The sequence below is a fragment of the Salmo trutta genome, chromosome 26 (genome assembly GCF_901001165.1).
Source record: "Salmo trutta chromosome 26, fSalTru1.1, whole genome shotgun sequence".
Taxonomy (NCBI): Eukaryota; Metazoa; Chordata; class Actinopteri; order Salmoniformes; family Salmonidae; genus Salmo; species Salmo trutta.
The window spans coordinates 42,129,819-42,152,982 of NC_042982.1; the positions used below are offsets into that span (position 1 = coordinate 42,129,819).

The following is a 23,164-nucleotide window of genomic DNA, read 5'->3' on the forward strand; positions in this document are numbered from 1 at the left end:
AACAGGATCTGGAGCTATAACAGGGTTCTGGAGCTGAACAGTTCTGGCTATAACAGGATCCTGGTTTAACAGTTTCCTGGAGCTATACAGGGTCCTGGAGCTATAACAGGATTCTGGGCTATAACAGGATTCTGGAGCTATAACAGGATTCTGGAGCTATAACAGGTTCTGGAGCTATAAGGATTCGGAGCTATAACAGGGTTCTGGAACTATAACAGGATTCTGGAAGCTATAACAGGGTTCTGGAGCTATAACGGATTCTGGAGCTATAAGAGGGTTCGGAACTATACAGATTCTGGAGCTATAACAGGATTCTGGAGCTATAACAGGGATCTGGAACTATAACAGGGTTCGGAGCTATAACAGGGTTCTGGAGCTATAACAGGGTTCTGGAACTATAACAGGGTTCGGGACTATCAGGATTCTGGAGCTATAACAGGTTCTGGAGCTATAACAGGATTCTGGAGCCATAACAGGATTCTGGAGCTATAACAGGGTTCTGGAGCTATAACAGGGTTCTGGAACTATAACAGGATTCCGGAGCTATAACAGGGTTCTGGAGCTATAACAGGATTCTGGAGCTATAACAGGGTTCTGGAACTATAGCAGGGTTCTGGAGCTATAACAGGATTCTGGAGCTATAACAGGGTTCTGGAGCTATAACAGGGTTCTGGAGTTATAACAGGGTTCTGGAGCTATAACAGGGTTCTGGAGCTATAACAGGGTTCTGGAGCTATAACAGGATTCTGGAGCTATAACAGGGTTCTGGAGCTGGAACAGGGTTCTGGAGCTATAACAGGATCTGGAGTTATAACAGGATTCTGGAGCTACAACAGGGTCCTGGAGCTATAACAGGATTCTGGAGCTATAACAGGATTCTGGGAGCTATAACAGGATTCTGGAGCTATAACAGGGTTCTGGGAGCTATAACAGGATTCTGGAGCTATAACAGGGTTCTGGAACTAGAACAGGATTCTGGAGCTATAAGAGGGTTTCTGGAACTATACAGGAGTCTGGAGCTATAACAGGATTTCTGGAGCTATACAGGGATCTGGAACTATAACAGGGTTCGTGGAGGCTATAACAGGGTTCTGGAGGCTATAACAGGGTTCTGGAACTATAACCAGGGTTCTGGAACTATAACAGGGTTCTGTGAACTATAACAGGATTCTGGAGCTATAACAGGGGGTCTGGAGCTATAACAGGATTCTGGAGCCATAACAGGAATTCTCGAGAGCTATAACAGGGTTCTGGAGCTGTAACATGGTTCGTGAACTAACAGGATGTGCTGGCGCTATAAACAGGGTTATGGAGCGATAGGATGTCTGGAGCTGATACAGGTTCTGGAACTATAACGGTTCTGGATAACAGGATTCTGGAGCTATAACAGGGTTCTGGAACTATAACGGCAGGGTTTCTGGAGCTATACAGGATTCCTGGCAGCTATAACAGGGTTCTGGGAGCGATAACAAACAGGATTCTGGAGCTATAACACGGTTCTGGGAGCTATAACAGGGTTCTGGAGCTGTGTACAAGGATTCTGGAAGCTAGAACAGGATTCTGGAGCTATACAGAGAATTCTGGAGCTATAACAGGATTCTGGAGCTATAACAAGATTCTGGAGCTAGACAGTGGTTCTGGAGCTATAACACGGATTCTGGAGCTATAAACAGGGTTCTGGAGTCTATAACAGGATTCTGGAGCTATAACAGATGCTGGGAGCTATAACAGGGTTCTGGAGCTGGAACAGGGTTCTGGAGCTATAACAGGATCTGGAGTTATAACAGGATTCTGGAGCTATAACAGGGTCCTGGAGCTATAACAGGATTCTGGAGCTATAACAGGATTCTGGAGCTATAACAGGATTCTGGAGCTATAACAGGGTTCTGGAGCTATAACAGGATTCTGGAGCTATAACAGGGTTCTGGAACTATAACAGGATTCTGGAGCTATAACAGGGTTCTGGAGCTATAACAGGATTCTGGAGCTATAAGAGGGTTCTGGAACTATAACAGGATTCTGGAGCTATAACAGGATTCTGGAGCTATAACAGGGATCTGGAACTATAACAGGGTTCTGGAGCTATAACAGGGTTCTGGAGCTATAACAGGGTTCTGGAACTATAACAGGGTTCTGGAACTATAACAGGATTCTGGAGCTATAACAGGGTTCTGGAGCTATAACAGGATTCTGGAGCCATAACAGGATTCTGGAGCTATAACAGGGTTCTGGAGCTATAACAGGGTTCTGGAACTATAACAGGATTCTGGAGCTATAACAGGGTTCTGGAGCTATAACAGGATTCTGGAGCTATAACAGGGTTCTGGAACTATAACAGGGTTCTGGAGCTATAACAGGATTCTGGAGCTATAACAGGGTTCTGGAGCTATAACAGGGTTCTGGAGCTATAACAGGGTTCTGGAGCTATAACAGGGTTCTGGAGCTATAACAGGGTTCTGGAGCTATAACAGGATTCTGGAGCTATAACAGGATTCTGGAGCTATAACAGGATTCTGGAGCTATAACAGGGTTCTGGAGCTATAACAGGATTCTGGAGCTATAACAGGGTTCTGGAGCTATAACAGGGTTCTGGAACTATAACAGGGTTCTGGAGCTATAACAGGATTCTGGAGCTATAACAGGGTTCTGGAGCTGGAACAGGGTTCTGGAACTATAACAGGGTTCTGGAGCTATAACAGGATTCTGGAGCTATAACAGGGTTCTGGAGCTATAACAGGGTTCTGGAGCTATAACAGGGTTCTGGAGCTTAACAGGGTTCTGGAGCTATAACAGGGTTCTGGAGCTATAACAAGGTTCTGAAGCTATAACAAGGTTCTGGAGCTATAACAGGATTCTGGAGCTATAACAGGGTTCTGGAACTATAACAGGGTTCTGGAGCTATAACAGGATTCTGGAGCTTAACAGGGTTCTGGAGCTATAACAGGGTTCTGGAGCTATAACAGGGTTCTGGAGCTATAACAAGGTTCTGGAGCTATAACAAGGTTCTGGAGCTATAACAGGGTTCTGGAGCTGGAACAGGGATCTGGGCTCCCAGATCTGCCCTAGTGGTTTTTCAGACCATATGGTAACAGTTGCATATACTGTAGCTTGGCAGTTGTAACTCGTCCGAGGTCTTACTTTAGTGTTAAATTATTTTCATTTTGTGAGGGATGTGGTGTCTTTTGGGAGAGGTAGAAAGGGAGGAAAGCTGAGTTTGAGAACCTAAGACAATGGTGGAAGGTGGGGAAACCTCAAGTAATGGTGTTTTGTCAGCAGTACTCTGCCTATGGGACAGCTAGGATAAGGTCTACTATTCAGAGGTTGGAGAAGGATATTAGAGGCATTGCCTTATCGGGCAGCAAGATTTAGGGTCAGAGAGGGAATTGGCTAAGTGGACACAGCTGGGGTCTTTTTTACAGGATCAGGTGAAGGGTGTGCTCATTAGAGCACGGGTGGCCACCCTGACGGACATGGATGCTCCGAGGACATTCTTCAACCTGGAGAGGAAGTCGGGTGGCCACCCTGACGGACATGGATGCTCCGAGGATGTCCTTTAACCTGGAGAGGAAGTCGGGTGGCCACCCTGACAGACATGGATGCTCCGAGGACATCCTTTAACCTGGAGAAGAAGTCGGTGGCTACGCTGACGGACATGGATGCTCCGAGGACATTCTTTAACCTGGAGAAGAAGTCGGTAGCTACGCTGACGGACATGGATGCTCCGAGGACGTCCTTTAACCTGGAGAAGAAGTCGGTGGCTACCCTGACGGACATGGATGCTCCGAGGACGTCCTTTAACCTGGAGAAGAAGTCGGGTGGCTACCCTGACGGACATGGATGCTCCGAGTGCGTTCCTCTTCAACCTGGAGAGGAAGTCGGGTGGCCACCCTGAAGGACACGGATGCTCCGAGGACGTCCTTTAATCTGGAGAGGAAGTCGGGTGGCCACCCCGAAGGACATGGATGCTCCGAGTGCGTTCTTCAACCTGGAGAGGAAGTCGGGTGGCTACCCTGAAGGACATGGATGCTCCGAGTGCGTTCCTCTTCAACCTGGAGAGGAAGTTGGGTGGCCACCCTGAAGGACATGGATGCTCCGAGGACGTCCTTTAATCTGGAGAGGAAGTCGGGTGGCCACCCCGAAGGACATGGATGCTCCGAGTGCGTTCTTCAACCTGGAGAGGAAGTCGGGTGGCTACCCTGAAGGACATGGATGCTCCGAGGACGTCCTTTAATCTGGAGAGGAAGTCGGGTGGCTACCCTGACGGACATGGATGCTCCGAGGACGTCCTTTAACCTGGAGAGGAAGTTGGGTGGCTACCCTGACGGACATGGATGCTCCGAGTGCGTTCTTCAACCTGGAGAGGAAGTCGGGTGGCTACCCTGACGGACATGGATGCTCCGAGTGCGTTCTTCAACCTGGAGAGGAAGTCGGGTGGCTACCCTGACGGACATGGATGCTCCGAGTGCGTTCCTCTTCAACCTAGAGAGGAAGTCGGGTGGCTACCCTGAAGGACATGGATGCTCCGAGTGCGTTCCTCTTCAACCTGGAGAGGAAGTCGGGTGGCCACCCTGAAGGACATGGATGCTCCGAGGACGTCCTTTCATCTGGAGAGGAAGTCGGGTGGCCACCCCGAAGGACATGGATGCTCCGAGTGCGTTCTTCAACCTGGAGAGGAAGTCGGGTGGCTACCCTGAAGGACATGGATGCTCCGAGGACGTCCTTTAATCTGGAGAGGAAGTCGGGTGGCTACCCTGACGGACATGGATGCTCCGAGGACGTCCTTTAACCTGGAGAGGAAGTTGGGTGGCTACCCTGACGGACATGGATGCTCCGAGTGCGTTCTTCAACCTGGAGAGGAAGTCGGGTGGCTACCCTGACGGACATGGATGCTCCGAGTGCGTTCTTCAACCTGGAGAGGAAGTCGGGTGGCTACCCTGACGGACATGGATGCTCCGAGTGCGTTCCTCTTCAACCTGGAGAGGAAGTCGGAGCAGCAGAAGCAGATGTTCCATCTATGGCGTCCTTCAGGGTCTCTGACGTTGGATCCAGCAGAGATGAGGGGGATTACTATGGACTTCTACTCAGACAACAGCACTGTTCCACAGTGTGCTCAGGAGATTCTACAGAGGCTGCCTAAGCCCAGGCCTGAGCAGAGTGCTAGGCTGGAGGATGATCTTTAGTTTCAGGAACTAACAGCGGCTGTGCAGCAGCTCTCCCCAGGTTGTGCACCGGGGGTCGATGGACTGACAGCGGAGTTGTTTCTGGGGTGTATTGGGGAAAGACCTCTTATAGGCTCTTAGATGTATTTCGGGAGTCCAGCGGGCAGTGCTGTCACTACTGCCGAAGAAGGGGCACCGAGCTCTATTGAAGAACTGGAGGCCAGTATCATACTGTCCAAGTGTTTGGCAAATCGTCTGAAAGGTTGTTTGGACACAATATTTCACAGGGACCAGGCATGCTTTGTGCCTGGGCGGACAATAATGGACAACTTCTTCCTTTTGAGAGATGTGATAGGATGTATGATCAGGACCTGGGATTCATTTAGATAGACATCACTAGGATGTGTGATCAGGACCTGGGATTCATTTAGATAGATCAACAAAAAGCTTTTGATAAAGTGTCATGCCTATCTGGAAGCGTTTGGCCTGAGATGTGGGTTTAGATCATGGGTCAAGTTATTGTATAGTGGGGCTTCTGTTATGGTAAAAGTGTGGGGGGGGGGGGGGGGGGGGGGGGGGGGGGCTGAGCCGGCCAGTCCCAGTTAGGAGAGGGATTAGGCAGGGCTGTCCACTCTGGGGTCAGCTCTACGGTTAAACCATAGAACCACTGATGTGTAGGCTGAGGGAGAGGCTGAGGGAGAGTCTGCAGGGGTTGTAGGCTGAGGGAGAGGCTGACGGAGAGGCTGAGGGAGAGGCTGCAGGGGTTGTAGGCTGAGGGAGAGGCTGAGGGAGAGGCTGAGGGAGAGGCTGAGGGAGAGACTGAGGGAGAGTCTGCAGGGGTTGTATGCTGAGGGAGAGGCTGAGGGAGAGACTGCAGGGGTTGTAGGCTGAAGGTGAGGCTGAGGGAGAGGCTGCAGGGGTTTTAGGCTGAGGGAGAGGCTGAGGGAGAGGCTGAGGGAGAGGCTGCAGGGGTTGGAGGCTGAGGGAGAGGCTGAGGGAGAGACTGACAGAGAGGCTGAGGGAGAGACTGACAGAGAGGCTGAGGGAGAGGCTGAGGGAGAGGCTGAAGGAGATACTGACAGAGAGGCTGAGGGAGAGGCTGAGGGAGATGCTGAGGGAGAGTCTGCAGGGGTTGTCAGTTCTAACGGTAGTAGGTGGGGAGACGGTTTCATTGTCAGCTTATTTTGATGATGTAACAGTGTTTGTTAGAGGGGATGGAGATGTAGAAGAGGTTAGCAGGGCTTTAGTGTTGTTTGAGGGGGCGGCATCAGCTGTGGCGAACTGGGAGAAGAAGGAGGGTCTGATGGACAGATGGATCAGAGCAGGATCTCGTAGTCTTCCATGGGGGGCCACAGTGGGCCAGAGCAGGATTTCCTAGTCTTCCATGGGGGGCCACAGTGGGTCAGAGCAGGACCTCGTAGTCTTCCATGGGGGGCCACAGTGGGCCAGAGCAGGACCTCCTAGTCTTCCTGGGGGGCTACAGTGGGCCAGAGTAGGGGTGATTCAGTTGTACAACTGACTAGGTATCCCCCTTTCTCTTTCCTTTCCTGGTCCCTAACAACTTGGCCACTACAATGCACTGGCAAAGGCTGATGGAGTTGTATCTCCCACAGAGTCTCGTCAAGCAACGACAGTGGTGGGTACTGGCTCCAGAGTGACAGCTTTCTGTTTACAAGCTGCACAGAGACGTCTGTACCAGCAGGGGGTGTGCCGGAGAGACACGGCTTGGGTTGTTCTGAGGAGAGCAGGGGACCTTGGGTATGATAGGCACTTGTTCCTGTTGGATATGGAGCAGGTCAATATGTCAGCCATTACTCCGTTCTACCGCGCTTTGCTTTTTGGCGTGGAAAAAAGACAATCCACTCATCCAGACCAGAGTGCCAGCTTGCGGGCCAGGCTTGTGAGAGTGTGATTCACTAAATTGGGTGACCTGTAAGAAGAATTGGTGTGGAAATCTGGCAGCGACATGACGGAGGCTTCCTCCATGAAGTCAACCAGACTGCTGCAGCAGGTGGTGGAGAGGATCCAAACTGCACTACTGGGCTCGTTCAGAGAGCTGCTGGGGAATAGGCAGAGACTGGACCATCTAACCAAATGGACTTTGGTGGTAAAGATGTGTTGGTATCTGTACTGATGGCACAAAGCCATGACAGTGGAGTGGTAACGCAAGCAGTTGCTCCAGACGCCACTTGGGTAGACTGCAGCATCCACCGAGAGGCTCTTGTTGCCAAGGGAATGCCTGACAGCTTGAAGTACATTTTGGACACTACAGTGAAAATGGTTAACTTTGTTAAAGCAAGGCCCCTGAACTCTCATGTATTTTCTGCACTATGCAATTATATGGGCAGCGACAATGTAACGCTTTTACAACATACAGAAGTGCGCTGGTTATCAAGGGGCAAAGTATTGACACGTTTGTTTTTAATTGAGAGACAAGATTAAAGTTTTCTTTACTGTCCATAATTTTCACTTGTCTGACCGCTTGCATTTTTTTGTTCCTTTATTTAACTAGGCAAGTCAGTTAAGAACAAATTCTTATTTTCAATGACGGCCTACCAGGGAACAGTGTTGTTGTTCTGCCTTGTTCAGGGGAAGAACGACAGATTTTTACCTTGTCAGCTCAGGGATTTGATCTTGCAACCTTTCGGTTACTAGTCCAACACTCTAACCACTAGGCTACCTGCCGCCCCACGTGTGTGATAGGCTTGCATGATGATGAGTTTCTCACACGACTGGCCTATCTGGGTGATGTTTTTTCTCGCCTGAATGATCTGAATCTAGGATTACAGGGACTCTCCGCAACTATATTCAATGTGAGGGACAGAATTGAGGCTATGATTAATAAGTTGGAGCTCTTTTCTGTCTGCATTAGCAAGGACAACACACAGGTCTTTCTATCATTGTATGATATTTATTTCTTTACCCCTTTTTCTCCCCAATTTTGTGGTATCCAGTTGGTACTTACAGTCTTGTCTCATCGCTGCAACTCTCGTACGGACTTGGGAGCCGTGCGTCCTCCGAAACACAACCCAACCAAGCCTCACTGCTTCTTGACACAATTCCCACTTAATCCAGAAGCCAGCCGCACCAATGTGAGGAAACACCGTACACCTGGCGACCGTGTCAGCGTGCACTGCGCCCGGTCCGCCACAGGAGTCGCTAGTGCGCGATGGGACAAGGAAATCCCTGCCGGGCCAAACCCTCCCCTTGTGCGCCTTCCCCATGAGTCTCCCGGTCGCGGCTGGCTGCAACAGGGAGCCCATTGAATGATTATTTGTGTGCAAATTAACTCAAGCTTAAGGACAATGTCAAATGTGATATAGTGAAGCACCTGAGTGAGTTGGGTGCGCAATTACACAGGTACTTTCCCAAAACGGATGACACAAACAACTGGATTCGTTATCCCTTACATGCCCTGCCTCCAGTCCACTTACCGATATCTGAACAAGAGAGCTTCATAAAAATTGTAACAAGCGGTTCTGTGAACATTTTATTAAATCAGAAGCCACTGCCAGATTTCTGGATAGGGCTGCGCTCAGAGTATCCTGCCTTGGCAAATCGAGCTGTTAATAAGACACTGATGCCCTTTGCAACCACGTACCTATGTGAGAGTGGATTCTCAGCTCTCACTGGCATGAAAACTAAATACAGGCACAGACTGTGTATGGAAAATGATTTAAAACTGAGACTCTCTCCAATACAACCCAACATTGCAGAGTTATGTGCATCCTTTCAAGCACACCCTTCTCATTAACCTGTGGTGAATTATTCACAATTTTTGATGAATAAATAAGATGTATGTAAGATGGTTAAATAAAGAGCAAAATGATTTATTATTATTATATTATTATTTGTGCCCTGGTCCTTTAAGAACTCTTTGTCACTTCCCACAAGCCAGGTTGTGACAAAAACTCACACTCATTCTTATGTTTAAGAAATGTATTGTATAGTGTGTGTGTGTGTGTGTGTGTGTGTGTGTGGTGTGTGTGTGTGTGTGTGTGTGTGTGTGTGTGTGTGGTGTGTGTGTGTGTGTGTGTGTGTGTGACAGGATTACAATGATGGCAAAAAACAACATTTGAGAGTGTGCTGATCCTGGTGCTAGAGGGGGTACAGCTGGAGTGCGCTGACCCTGGTGCTAGAGGGGGTACAGCTGGAGGTTGAATGTTTGAAGGGGTACGCTGACCCTGGTGCTAGAGGGGGCACAGCTGGAGGTTGAATGTTTAAAGGGGTACGCTGACCCTGGTGCTAGAGGGGGTACAGCTGGAGGTTGAATGTTTAAAGGGGTACGCTGACCCTGGTGCTAGAGGGGGTACAGCTGGAGGTTGAATGTTTGAAGGGGTACGCTGACCCTGGTGCTAGAGGGGGTACAGCTGGAGGTTGAATGTTTGAAGGGGTACGGGACTATAACAAGTTTGGGACCCCTGGTGTAGCCAATAGGAGTAGGGTTGGGGTTGTCTGTGAACCTATAGGTTGGAGGGCCTCAGTATACTGTAGCCAATAGGAGTAGGGTTGGGGTTGTCTGTGAACCTATAGGTTGGAGGGCCTCAGTATACTGTAGCCAATAGGAGTAGGGTTGGGGTTGTCTGTGAACCTATAGGTTGGAGGGCCTCAGTATACTGTAGCCAATAGGAGTAGGGTTGGGGTTGTCTGTGAACCTATGTGTTGGAGGGCCTCAGTATACTGTAGCCAATAGGAGTAGGGTTGGGGTTGTCTGTGAACCTATGTGTTGGAGGGCCTCAGTATACTGTAGCCAATAGGAGTAGGGTTGGGGTTGTCTGTGAACCTATGTGTTGGAGGGCCTCAGTATACTGTAGCCAATAGGAGTAGGGTTGGGGTTGTCTGTGAACCTATGTGTTGGAGGGCCTCAGTATACTGTAGCCAATAGGAGTAGGGTTGGGGTTGTCTGTGAACCTATGTGTTGGAGGGCCACAGTATACTGTAGCCAATAGGAGTAGGGTTGGGGTTGTCTGTGAACCTATGTGTTGGAGGGTCTCAGTATACTGTAGCCAATAGGAGTAGGGTTGGGGTTGTCTGTGAACCTATGTGTTGGAGGGCCTCAGTATACTGTAGCCAATAGGAGTAGGGTTGGGGTTGTCTGTGAACCTATGTGTTGGAGGGCCTCAGTATACTGTAGCCAATAGGAGTAGGGTTGGGGTTGTCTGTGAACCTATGTGTTGGAGGGTCTCAGTATACTGTAGCCAATAGGAGTAGGGTTGGGGTTGTCTGTGAACCTATGTGTTGGAGGGCCTCAGTATACTGTAGCCAATAGGAGTAGGGACTGCCTGGTAAACTACCTGGTGGGGCAGGTAAACATGTCAATATGGAAGACCAGGAAACATGGGATGCTGGGGGCGGAATGTAGGGACCCCAGAGCTGTGTTGCTGGGGATGGCTGAAACTGGAGCATGTACTGTATATGGGGGGGGGGGCTGGAGAACTGTATAATGTTGGTTTTAACTGTCCAGTCTGTTAAAATGAAATAAAGTTTGTTTTAATGATGTAAGTATTTGGCCCAAATAAAGATTTTTTTCTCAATAATAAAAAAAAAAAAAACTTTCTCTCTTCTCTCTGCTATCTCACACACTCTCACCTCTCTCATCTGTCTGTTCTTCTCACATTCCTCTCTCTCATCCTTCTTATCTCTCTCCTCCTCTCCCTTTTTTTCTTTCTCTCGCCAGCAATGATGGTCACGGTACAATGATGATGTTGCCATGGCAATGGGAGTAACTGAGCAATGGAGTCCTGAGGATGGGTGAGGGGGAAGAAGAGCTGAGGGGGGACGAGAGGGAAAGATGGGTGAGGGGGGAGGAAAGGTGGGGAAGGAGAGGGAGGATGAGTGAGGGGCACAGCGGTCTAAGGCACTGCATCTCAGTGCAAGAGGCGTCACTACAGTCCCTGGTTTGAATCCAGGCCGTATCACATCTGGCCGTGATTGGGAGTCCCATAGGGCGGCTAGGGTAGGCCGTCATTGTAAATAAGAATTTGTTCTTAACTGACTTGCTTAGTTAAATAAAAGGTTCAATACATTTTTAAAAAGGGAAGGCGAGTGGAAGAGAAGTGTGGAGAGGAAGGAGAGGTGAGGGTGGGGGAGGAGAGGTGAGGTGGGGGAGGAGAGATGAGGTGGGGGGAGGAGACGTGCTGTGGGGGAGGAGAGATGAGGTGGGGGGAGGAGAGATGAGGTGGGGGAGGAGACGTGCTGTGGGGGAGGAGAGATGAGGTGGGGGGAGGAGAGGTGAGGTGGGGGGAGGAGAGGTGCTGTGGGGGAGGAGAGATGAAGTGGGGAGGTGAGGTAGGAGAGGTGAGGGAGGAGAGGTGAGGTGGGGTGGGGGGAGGAGAAGTGAGGGAGGAGAGGTGAGGTGGGGTGGGGGGAGTAGAGGTGAGGGAGGAGAGGTGAGGTGGGGGGAGGAGAGGTGCTGTGGGGGAGGAGAGATGAGGTGGGGAGGAGAGGTGAGGTAGGAGAGGTGAGGGAGAAGAGGTGAGGTGGGGTGGGGGGTGGAGAGGTGCTGTGGGGGAGGAGAGATGAGGTGGGGAGGAGAGGAGGTAGGAGAGGTGAGGTAGGAGAGGTGAGGTAGGAGAGGTGGGGTGGGGGGAGGAGAGGTGAGGGAGGAGAGGTGAGGTGGGGGAAGAGAGGTGCTGTGGGGGAGGAGAGATGAGGTGGGGAGGAGAGGTGAGGTAGGAGAGGTGAGGGAGAAGAGGTGAGGGAGGAGAGGTGAGGTGAGGTGGGGTGGGGGGAGGAGAGGTGAGGGAGGAGAGGTGAGGGTGGGGGGAGGAGAGGTGCTGTGGGGGAGGAGAGATGAGGTGGGGAGGAGAGGTGAGGTAGGAGAGGTGAGGTAGGAGAGGTGAGGTAGGAGAGGTGGGTGGGGGGAGGAGAGGTGAGGAGGAGAGGTGAGGTGGGGGAAGAGAGGTGCTGTGGGGGAGGAGAGATGAGGTGGGGAGGAGAGGTGAGGTAGGAGAGGTGAGGGAGGAGAGGTGAGGGAGGGAGGAGAGGTGAGGTCGGGGGAGGAGAGGTGAGGGGAGGAGAGGTGGGGGAGGAGAGGTGAGGTGAGGGAGGAGAGTGAGGGGAGGAGAGGTGGGGGAGGAGAGGTGAGATGCAGTGGGGGAGGGGAGGAGAGACACGGTGGAGAGGAGAGGCGCGGTGCGGTGGGGGAGGAGAGGTGCTGTGGGGGAGGAGAGGTACTGTGGGAGGAGAGGTGCTGAGGGATTGATAGTTATTGGAGGGGGGGAGGAGAGGTACTGAGGGATTGATAGTTATTGGAGGGGGGGGAGGAGAGGTACTGAGGGATTGATAGTTATTGGAGGGGGAGAGGTACTGAGGGATTGATAGTTATTGGAGGGGGGGAGAGGTACTGAGGGATTGATAGTTATTGGAGGGGGGAGAGGGGAGAGGTACTGAGGGATTGATAGTTATTGGAGGGGGGAGAGGTACTGAGGGATTGATAGTTATTGGAGGGGGGAGAGGTACTGAGGGATTGATAGTTATTGGAGGGGGGAGAGGTACTGAGGGATTGATAGTTATTGGAGGGGGGGGAGAGGTACTGAGGGATTGATAGTTATTGGAGGGGGGGGAGGAGAGGTACTGAGGGATTGATAGTTATTGGAGGGGGGAGAGGTACTGAGGGATTGATAGTTATTGGAGGGGGGAGGAGAGGTACTGAGGGATTGATAGTTATTGGAGGGGGGGAGGAGAGGTACTGAGGGATTGATAGTTATTGGAGGGGGAGAGGTACTGGGGATTGATAGTTATTGGAGGGGGGAGAGGTACTGAGGGATTGATAGTTATTGGAGGGGGGAGAGGTACTGAGGGATTGATAGTTATTGGAGGCGGGGGAGGAGAGGTACTGAGGGATTGATAGTTATTGGAGGGGGGGGAGAGGTACTGAGGGATTGATAGTTATTGGAGGGGGGGAGAGAGGTACTGAGGATTGATAGTATTGGAGGGGGGAGAGGTATGAGGGATTGATAGTTATTGGAGGGGGGGAGAGGTACTGAGGGATTGATAGTTATTGGAGGGGGGGAGAGGTACTGAGGGATTGATAGTTATTGGAGGGGGGGAGGAGAGGTACTGAGGGATTGATAGTTATTGGAGGGGGGGGAGGAGAGGTACTGAGGGATTGATAGTTATTGGAGGGGGGGAGGAGAGGTACTGAGGGATTGATAGTTATTGGAGGGGGGGAGGAGAGGTACTGAGGGATTGATAGTTATTGGAGGGGGGAGGAGAGGTACTGAGGGATTGATAGTTATTGGAGGCGGGGGGAGAGGTACTGAGGGATTGATAGTTATTGGAGGGGGGGAGGAGAGGTACTGAGGGATTGATAGTTATTGGAGGCGGGGAGGAGAGGTACTGAGGGATTGATAGTTATTGGAGGGGGGAGGAGAGGTACTGAGGGATTGATAGTTATTGGAGGCGGAGGAGAGGTACTGAGGGATTGATAGTTATTGGAGGCGGGGGAGGAGAGGTACTGAGGGATTGATAGTTATTGGAGGCGGGAGGAGAGGTACTGAGGGATTGATAGTTATTGGAGGGGGGGAGGAGAGGTACTGAGGGATTGATAGTTATTGGAGGGGGGGAGGAGAGGTACTGAGGGATTGATAGTTATTGGAGGCGGGGAGGAGAGGTACTGAGGGATTGATAGTTATTGGAGGGGGGGAGGAGAGGTAGTGAGGGATTGATAGTTATTGGAGGGGGGGAGGAGAGGTACTGAGGGATTGATAGTTATTGGAGGCGGGGGAGAGGTACTGAGGGATTGATAGTTATTGGAGGCGGGGGAGGAGAGGTACTGAGGGATTGATAGTTATTGGAGGGGGGGAGAGGTACTGAGGGATTGATAGTTATTGGAGGGGGGGAGGAGAGGTACTGAGGGATTGATAGTTATTGGAGGGGGGGAGGAGAGGTACTGAGGGATTGATAGTTATTGGAGGCGGTGCTCGAGGGGCGATACAGCTATATACCACTAAACAACATTTCATTTGGGACACACCCCCAGTCACCACTAGTAGAATCACCTCGCTCGCTCCAACAATCTACAATAGAATCTACATATTCTGTTTCTACATTCACAGCTGTATGACAGGACGAGATGAGAGGAGGAGATACAGGAAGAGTGTGTGTGTGTGTGTGTGTGTGTGTGTGTGTGTGTCTGTGTTCTCTGCCCCAACCCCCCTCTCCCTCCCCCCATCTCTTCCTCCATTAAGCCCAGCTTCCCCCCCCCCCAGTCCCAGAGTGCTCAGTGGCCATATGTAGCAGCTTATCGAAGTGTGTGTGTGTGTGTGTGTGTGTGTGTGTGTGTGTGTGTGTGTGTGTGTGTGTGTGTGTGTATACACAGATAGACGCTGAGCTTGGGTAAACACACATAGGAAGAGACTGTCCAATATTGATTTAGCTAGTCTTCTTCACTGTGTATAGGGCATCACTCACTGCCGTACAATGTAGAGAAAAACAGGGCAATTCAAGAGGGTGCTACAAAATGAAGGTCAAAACGTTGTTTTCTTTGCCCCATGTCATTATAAATGACCTAGAATGAATCATTAGATTGTTCTCTACAATATTATAATGTTAATATACTTGTACTTGACAGTGTTGATGAAATAAAGAATGTTTATTTGCTGTGACCGTTGCTAGTTAAAACTGCACCACTCTCGGTTGTATCTCTTCCATATTTGGTGTTGGGAGGTGGGACTATTCAAAGTCATTTACAGCTGGTTGGACCAATCAAAATCAACTTGATACTTTTGTCATTTTCGACCTCCAGATCCTTGGCTTTCATTGCCTGTAACTGCGATCAATCAACGTTGAGTGGCCGTTTCTACGGCGATTTCAAGGGAAAGACTCAGAAATACACAATGAAAACAGGAACAGATTGTCTCCACAGAGGGTGGATATTGAAATTCAGTCTGTTAGCTTTGTAAATATATATATATTTAGTTATAGAGCAGCGTCACAGGGTTCTATGGAGCAGTGTCACAGGGTTCTATGGAGCAGTGTCACAGGGTTCTATGGAGCAGTCACAGGGTTCTATGGAGCAGTCACAGGGTTCTATGGAGCAGTCACAGGGTTCTATGGAGCAGTGTCACAGGGTTCTATGGAGCAGTGTCACAGGGTTCTATGGAGCAGTGTCACAGGGTTCTATGGAGCAGTGTCACAGGGTTCTATGGAGCAGTGTCACAGGGTTCTATGGAGCAGTCACAGGGTTCCATGGAGCAGTCACAGGGTTCTATGGAGCAGTGTCACAGGGTTCTATGGAGCAGTGTCACAGGGTTCTATGGAGCAGTGTCACAGGGTTCTATGGAGCAGCGTCACAGGGTTCTATGGAGCAGTGTCACAGGGTTCTATGGAGCAGTCACGGGGTTCTATGGAGCAGTCACGGGGTTCTATGGAGCAGTCACAGGGTTCTATGGAGCAGTGTCACAGGGTTCTATGGAGCAGTCACGGGGTTCTATGGAGCAGTCACGGGGTTCTATGGAGCAGTCACAGGGTTCTATGGAGCAGTGTCACAGGGTTCTATGGAGCAGTGTCACAGAGTTCTATGGAGCAGTGTCACATGGTTCTATGGAGCAGTGTCACAGGGTTCTATGGAGCAGTGTCACAGGGTTCTATGGAGCAGTCACAGGGTTCTATGGAGCAGTGTCACAGGGTTCTATGGAGCAGTGTCACAGGGTTCTATGGAGCAGTGTCACAGGGTTCTACGGAGCAGTGTCACAGGGTTCTATGGTGCAGTCACAGGGTTCTATGGAGCAGTCACAGGGTTCTATGGAGCAGTCACAGGGTTCTATGGAGCAGTGTCACAGGGTTCTATGGAGCAGTGTCACAGGGTTCTACGGAGCAGTGTCACAGGGTTCTATGGTGCAGTCACAGGGTTCTATGGAGCAGTCACAGGGTTCTATGGAGCAGTCACAGGGTTCTATGGAGCAGTCACAGGGTTCTATGGAGCAGTGTCACAGGGTTCTATGGAGCAGTCACAGGGTTCTATGGAGCAGTCATAGGGTTCTATGGAGCAGTGTCACAGGGTTCTATGGAGCAGTCATAGGGTTCTATGGAGCAGTGTCACAGGGTTCTATGGAGCAGTCATAGGGTTCTATGGAGCAGTGTCACAGGGTTCTATGGAGCAGTGTCACAGGGTTCTATGGAGCAGTGTCACAGGGTTCTATGGAGCAGTCACAGGGTTCTATGGAGCAGTCACAGGGTTCTATGGAGCAGTCACAGGGTTCTATGGACCAGTCACAGGGTTCTATGGACCAGTCACAGGGTTCTATGGAGCAGTCACAGGGTTCTATGGAGCAGTGTCACAGGGTTCTATGGAGCAGTCACCACTTTCTGATCATGCCGTGATGTCATTCCATTCATTCTAAACCCTGCTATGTTCTCATAGAGTAAATTGTCGGTATCTTTTTAACCAGATATGGTAGAGACATGGGGTTTGGACATATCTGTATAAACCTTGAATTAATTTAATCATTATATGGGTGACCACCCTACTGTGTGGTTTTACCATGCAACACTGTCTCTTCACTGTGTGGTTTTACCATGCAACACTGTCTCTTCACTGTGTGGTTTTACCATGCAACACTGTCTCTTCACTGTGTGGTTTTACCATGCAACACTGTCTCTTCACTGTGTGGTTTTACCATGCTGCCATGCACACTGTCTCTTCACTGTGTGGTTTTACCATGCAACACTGTCTCTTCACTGTGTGGTTTTACCATGCAACACTGTCTCTTCACTGTGTGGTTTTACCATGCAACACTGTCTCTTCACTGTGTGGTTTACCATGCAACACTGTCTCTTCACTGTGTGGTTTTACCATGCAACACTGTCTCTTCACTGTGTGGTTTTTACCATGCAACACTGTCTCTTCACTGTGTGGTTTTACCATGCAACACTGTCTCTTCACTGTGTGGTTTACCATGCAACACTGTCTCTTTACTGTGTTGTTTTACCATGCAACACTGTCTCTTCACTGTGTGGTTTTACCATGCAACACTGTCTCTTCACTGTGTGGTTTTACCATGCAACACTGTCTCTTCACTGTGTGGTTTTACCATGCAACACTGTCTCTTCACTGTGTGGTTTTACCATGCAACACTGTCTCTTCACTGTGTGGTTTTACCATGCAACACTGTCTCTTCACTGTGTGGTTTTACCATGCAACACTGTCTCTTCACTGTGTGGTTTTACCATGCAACACTGTCTCTTCACTGTGTGGTTTTACCATGCAACACTGTCTCTTCACTGTGTGGTTTTACCATGCAACACTGTCTCTTCACTGTGTGGTTTTACCATGCAACACTGTCTCTTCACTGTGTGGTTTTACCATGGCAACACTGTCTCTTCACTGTGTGGTTTTACCATGCAACACTGTCTCTTCACTGTTGTGGTTTTACCATGCAACACTGTCTCTTCACTGTGTGGTTTTACCATGCAACACTGTCTCTTCACTGTGTGGTTTTACCATGCAACACTGTCTCTTCACTGTGTGGTTTTACCATGCAACACTGTCTCTTCACTGTGTGGTTTTACCATGCAACACTGCTCTTCACTGTGTGGTTTTACCATGCAACACTGTCTCTTCACTGTGTGGTTTTACCATGCAACACTGCCTCTTCACTGTGTGGTTTTACCATGCAACACTGTCTCTTCACTGTGTGGTTTTACCATGCAACACTGTCTCTTCACTGTTGTGGTTTTACCATGCAACACTGTCTCTTCACTGTGTGGTTTTACCATGCAACACTGTCTCTCACTGTGTGGTTTTACCAGCAACACTGTCCTCTTCACTGTGTGGTTTTACCATGCAACACTGTCTCTTCACTGTGTGGTTTTACCATGCAACACTGTCTCTTCACTGTGTGGTTTTACCATGCAACACTGTCTCTTCACTGTGTGGTTTTACCATGCAACACTGTCTCTTCACTGTGTGGTTTTACCATGCAACACTGTCCTCTTCACTGTGTGTTTTACCATGCAACACTGTCTCTTCACTGTGTGGTTTTACCATGCAACACTGTCTCTTCACTGTGTGGTTTTACCATGCAACACTGTCTCTTCACTGTGTGGTTTTACCATTGCAACACTGTCTCTTCACTGTGTGGTTTTACCATGCAACACTGTCTCTTCACTGTGTGGTTTTACCATGCAACACTGTCTCTTCACTGTGTGGTTTTACCAGCAACACTGTCTCTTCACTGTGTGGTTTTACCATGCAACACTGTCTCTTCACTGTGTGGTTTTACCATGCAACACTGTCTCTTCACTGTGTGGTTTTACCATGCAACACTGTCTCTTCACTGTGTGGTTTTACCATGCAACACTGTCTCTTCACTGTGTGGTTTTACCATGCAACACTGTCTCTTCACTGTGTGGTTTTTACCATGCAACACTGTCTCTTCACTGTGTGGTTTTACCATGCAACACTGTCTCTTCACTGTGTGGTTTTACCATGCAACACTGTCTCTTCACTGTGTGGTTTTTACCATGCAACACTGTCTCTTCACTGTGTGGTTTTACCATGCAACACTGTCTCTTCACTGTGTGGTTTTACCATGCAACACTGTCTCTTCACTGTGTGGTTTTACCATGCAACACTGTCTCTTCACTGTGTGGTTTTACCATGCAACACTGTCTCTTCACTGTGTGGTTTTACCATGCAACACTGTCTCTTCACTGTGTGGTTTTACCATGCAACACTGTTAGTGAAGGTGTGTAAATAGGGAAGGAAAAAAGGAGACCATAGATAAATTGCTACATAATACTACATCACTGATTTCTCATACGTTTCCTGTATTTCTCCAGGTGTGGTTTTGCAGATAGTGCTATTAGGTCAGGTGTAAGGGGTAAAAGTTCAAAGGTCATAAAGGGGATCAATCGGTACCTGGTGACCTCTGCCTGCTGTGCGAGCTGCTCCTGGACCTTCTGACACACCTCTCCCGCCGTGGCGTTGACCTTGCCGATCTTGGTGAAAAGGGCGGCGATCTTGTCGCTACGCAGGAAGCCCGCTGCTCGCCGCTTCAACAGGTGGCTCAGACACGCCTCGATGGTGCCTGGAGGAGAGAGGGAGAGGGAGAGAGAAAGAGAGAGAAAGAGAGAGAGGGGAGGGAAGATTACTTTATTGTCCATTGTTAAGGGAATTTTCAATCCCAATAATGCATTTAATCTTTAACCAATTCAACGAGGTTTGTAAGACCCTTGATTCACTAATAATTGGGCAAAGTCTCAGATTTTCTAAAAAAGGATCAACGGGCTTTATTCAGAGAACGTTCTAAAATCAAAAACTTTTATAATACACACATACATTCCTATCTTTAGACCCACTCCCTGCTCAAACAACCAGTACTTTTCCACTCACCACAAAGAACCATAAAAGTTGTCACATTCTTCAGGGCTTTCACCTCCCCTCCCCCGTTGGGACCCTCTTTATGACCCTCTTGGTTTGAAACCCTCCAATGATTTTCTATTATCTACTCTCCAACTTCACTCTGTTTACATCCCTACTAAAGAATATAACCTCATAGTATAACACTACTACCAGATGTACCCCCATCCTGGTTTTATCTTCTCATAATGATCAAACTTTTCCCCCTATCCTACAATTTCAGAGTGGAACACTTAAATCATTATCCTAATACATACAAATTATTCTGACATCCATTTACTACACGAGCAACAGAAATGTGTCTTTCGCATATCATCTCGTTCTCTCCAGCAGAGGATGAGGTGAGGGTGAAAGAGGAGAGAGAGGGAAAGAGAGAAGAGGGGGGGGGGGGTGGCAGCGAGCAGCAATGAGGATGAGGGAGAAAGAGGGTGAGGGCAAAAGGGAGAAAGAGAAAGGGAGGAGTAAGAGGGAGGGAGGAACGAATGAGGGAGAAAGATGAAACAGGAGAGAGTGAAGACAGAAAAGGATAGGAAGAGAGGTGGAGGGAGACAGAGGAAGTAGAACCGATATCCCAGATAAAAACACTCTTCTTGAATATCCTGTTCCTGAATATCCTATTCTTTAACTTCCTGTTGTTAACATCCTGTTCTTTAATATCCTGTTCCTGAAAATCCTATTCCTTAACATCCTGTTCTTTAATATCCTGTTCTTTAATATCCTGTTATTTAATATCCTGTTCCTTAATATCCATTTCTTTAATATCCTGCTCTTTAATATCCTGTTCTTTAATATCCTGCTCTTTAATATCCTGTTCTTTAATATCCTGCTCTTTAATATCCTGTTATTTAATATCCTGCTCTTTAATATCCTGTTCTTTAATATCCTGCTATTTAATATCCTGTTCCATAATATTCTGTTATTTAATATCCTGTTCTTTAATATCCTGTTCTTTAATATCCTGTTATTTAATATCCTGTTATTTAATATCCTGTTATTTAATATCCTGTTATTTAATATCCTGTTATTTAATATCCTGTTCTTTAATATCCTGTTATTTAATATCCTGCTCTCTTTTTTTTTTGTAACAGTATTTTATTGGAGTTTCACAATTTTCCCCCATATTAAGAGATACAACAACAAAGACAAAGCAAAAAAAAAAAACATACCTGCATATATATATACACACACACACACACACATACACACATATCCTGCTCTTTAATATACTGTTCTTTAATATTCTGTTCTTTAACATACTGTTCTTTAATATGTTAATGTTATATACCAGTGTGTGTGTGTGCATGCGTGTACCAGTGTGTGGGCGTGCGTGTGTGGGCATGTGCATGCTTGTACCAGTGTGTGTGTGTGTGTGTGTGGGCGTGCGTGTGTGGGCATGTGCATGCTTGTACCAGTGTGTGGGCGTGCGTGTGTGGGCATGTGCATGCTTGTACCAGTGTGTGTGTGTGGGCGTGCGTGTGTGGGCATGTGCATGCGTGTACCAGTGTGTGTGTGTGTGTGTGTGGGCGTTTGTGTGTGTGTGTGTGTGGGCGTGTGTGCGTGTGTGTGTGTGTGTGTGTGTGTGTGTGTGTGTGTGTGTGTGTGCGTGTGGGCGTGTGGGCGTGTGTGTGTGTGTGTGGGCGTGTGGGCGTGTGTGTGTGTGTGTGTGTGTGTGTGTGTGTGTGTGTGTGTGTGTGTGTGTGTGTGTGTGTGTGTGTGTGTGTGTGTGCGCCTTTAATACTTTTAAATATTGAAGAGGGGAAGTTGAAGAAGAGAACGGCGGAATGACATTTTACGGCCCCGATGGGCCCCTGACAGTCTTCACGACGCCATGTTGTCTGTTCATCTGTAAAAAGGGAAACAAGAGTCCCTTTACAGCTCCCATCATAACCCATCCATTAGCAGCAGCTTACCACTTGCCTTTCAACCTCGCTAACATAACATGAGCAAAACGAAAATAAGAGGGGAAAACATGTCCCTTCCTAGCCCGGCTGAAACACCATAGCCCGGCTGAAACACGTCCCTCCCTAGCCGGCTGAAACACGTCCCTCCCTAGCCTGGCTGAATCACATGTCCCTCCCTAGCCTGGCTGAAACACATATCCCTCCCTAGCCTGGCTGAAACACGTCCCTCCCTAGCCCGGCTGAAACACGTCCCTCCCTAGCCTGGCTGAAACACGTCCCTCCCTAGCCTGTCTGAAACACGTCCCTCCCTAGCCTGTCTGAAACACGTCCCTCCCTAGCCTGGCTGAATCACATGTCCCTCCCTAGCCTGGCTGAAACACATATCCCTCCCTAGCCCGGCTGAAACACGTCCCTCCCTAGCCCGGCTGAAACACGTCCCTCCCTAGCCTGGCTGAAACACGTCCCTCCCTAGCCTGTCTGAAACACGTCCCTCCCTAGCCTGTCTGAAACACGTCCCTCCCTAGCCTGGCTGAAACACGTCCCTCCCTAGCCCGGCTGAAACACGTCCCTCCCTAGCCTGGCTGAAACACATCCCTCCCTAGCCTGTCTGAAACACGTCCCTCCCTAGCCTGTCTGAAACACGTCCCTCCCTAGCCTGTCTGAAACACGTCCCTCCCTAGCCTGGCTGAAACATGTCCCTCCCTAGCCTGGCTGAAACACACGTCCCTCCCTAGCCTGGCTGAACATGTCCCTCCCTAGCCGTCTGAAACACGTCCCCTCCCTAGCCTGGCTGAAACATGTCCCTCCCTAGCCTGGCTGAAACATGTCCCTCCCTAGCCTGGCTGAAACATGTCCCTCCCTAGCCTGGCTGAAACATGTCCCTCCCTAGCCTGGCTGAAACACGTCCCTCCCTAGCCCGGCTGAAACACGTCCCTCCCTAGCCTGTCTGAAACACGTCCCTCCCTAGCCGGCTGAAACACGTCCCTCCCTAGCCCGGCTGAAACACGTCCCTCCCTAGCCTGTCTGAAACACGTCCCTCCCTAGCCGGCTGAAACACGTCCCTCCCTAGCCTGGCTGAATCACATGTCCCTCCCTAGCCTGGCTGAAACATGTCCCTCCCTAGCCTGGCTAAAACACGTCCCTCCCTAGCCTGGCTGAAACACGTCCCTCCCTAGCCTGGCTGAAACATGTCCCTCCCTAGCCCGGCTGAAACACGTCCCTCCCTAGCCTGGCTGAAACACGTCCCTCCTAGCCTGGCTGAAACACGTCCCTCCCTAGCCTGGCTGAACATGTCCCTCCCTAGCCTGGCTGAAACATGTCCCTTCCTAGCCTGGCTGTGAACACGTCCCTCCCCTAGCCTGGCTGAAACACGTCCCTCCCTAGCCCGGCTGAAAACACGTCCCTCCCTAGCCTGGCTGAAACAAGTCCCTCCCTAGCCAGGCTGAAACATGTCCCTCCCTAGCCTGGCTGAAACATGTCCCTCCCTAGCCTGGCTGAAACACGTCCCTCCCTAGCCTGGCTGAAACACGTCCCTCCCTAGCCTGTCTGAAACACGTCCCTCCCTAGCCGGCTGAAACACGTCCCTCCCTAGCCTGGCTGAAACACATGTCCCTCCCTAGCCCGGCTGAAACACGTCCCTCCCTAGCCTGGCTAAAACACGTCCCTCCCTAGCCTGGCTGAAACACGTCCCTCCCTAGCCTGGCTGAAACATGTCCCTCCCTAGCCCGGCTGAAACACGT

At 49.6% G+C, this 23,164-nt stretch overlaps 1 protein-coding gene across 1 annotated transcript in view; it reads right to left on the minus strand.

Annotated features, from left to right (window-relative positions):
* Window positions 1-23,164, minus strand: part of sgsm2 (small G protein signaling modulator 2) — a 107,722-nt gene that overhangs the window by 30,094 nt on the left and 54,464 nt on the right. The window contains exons 3-4 of the mRNA XM_029716122.1: window positions 19,024-19,192; window positions 3,559-3,799 (exon numbers count right to left, since the gene is read on the minus strand). Of these exons, the coding sequence (XP_029571982.1) occupies window positions 3,559-3,799; window positions 19,024-19,192 (410 nt within the window). The remainder of the gene's footprint in view (window positions 1-3,558; window positions 3,800-19,023; window positions 19,193-23,164) is intronic.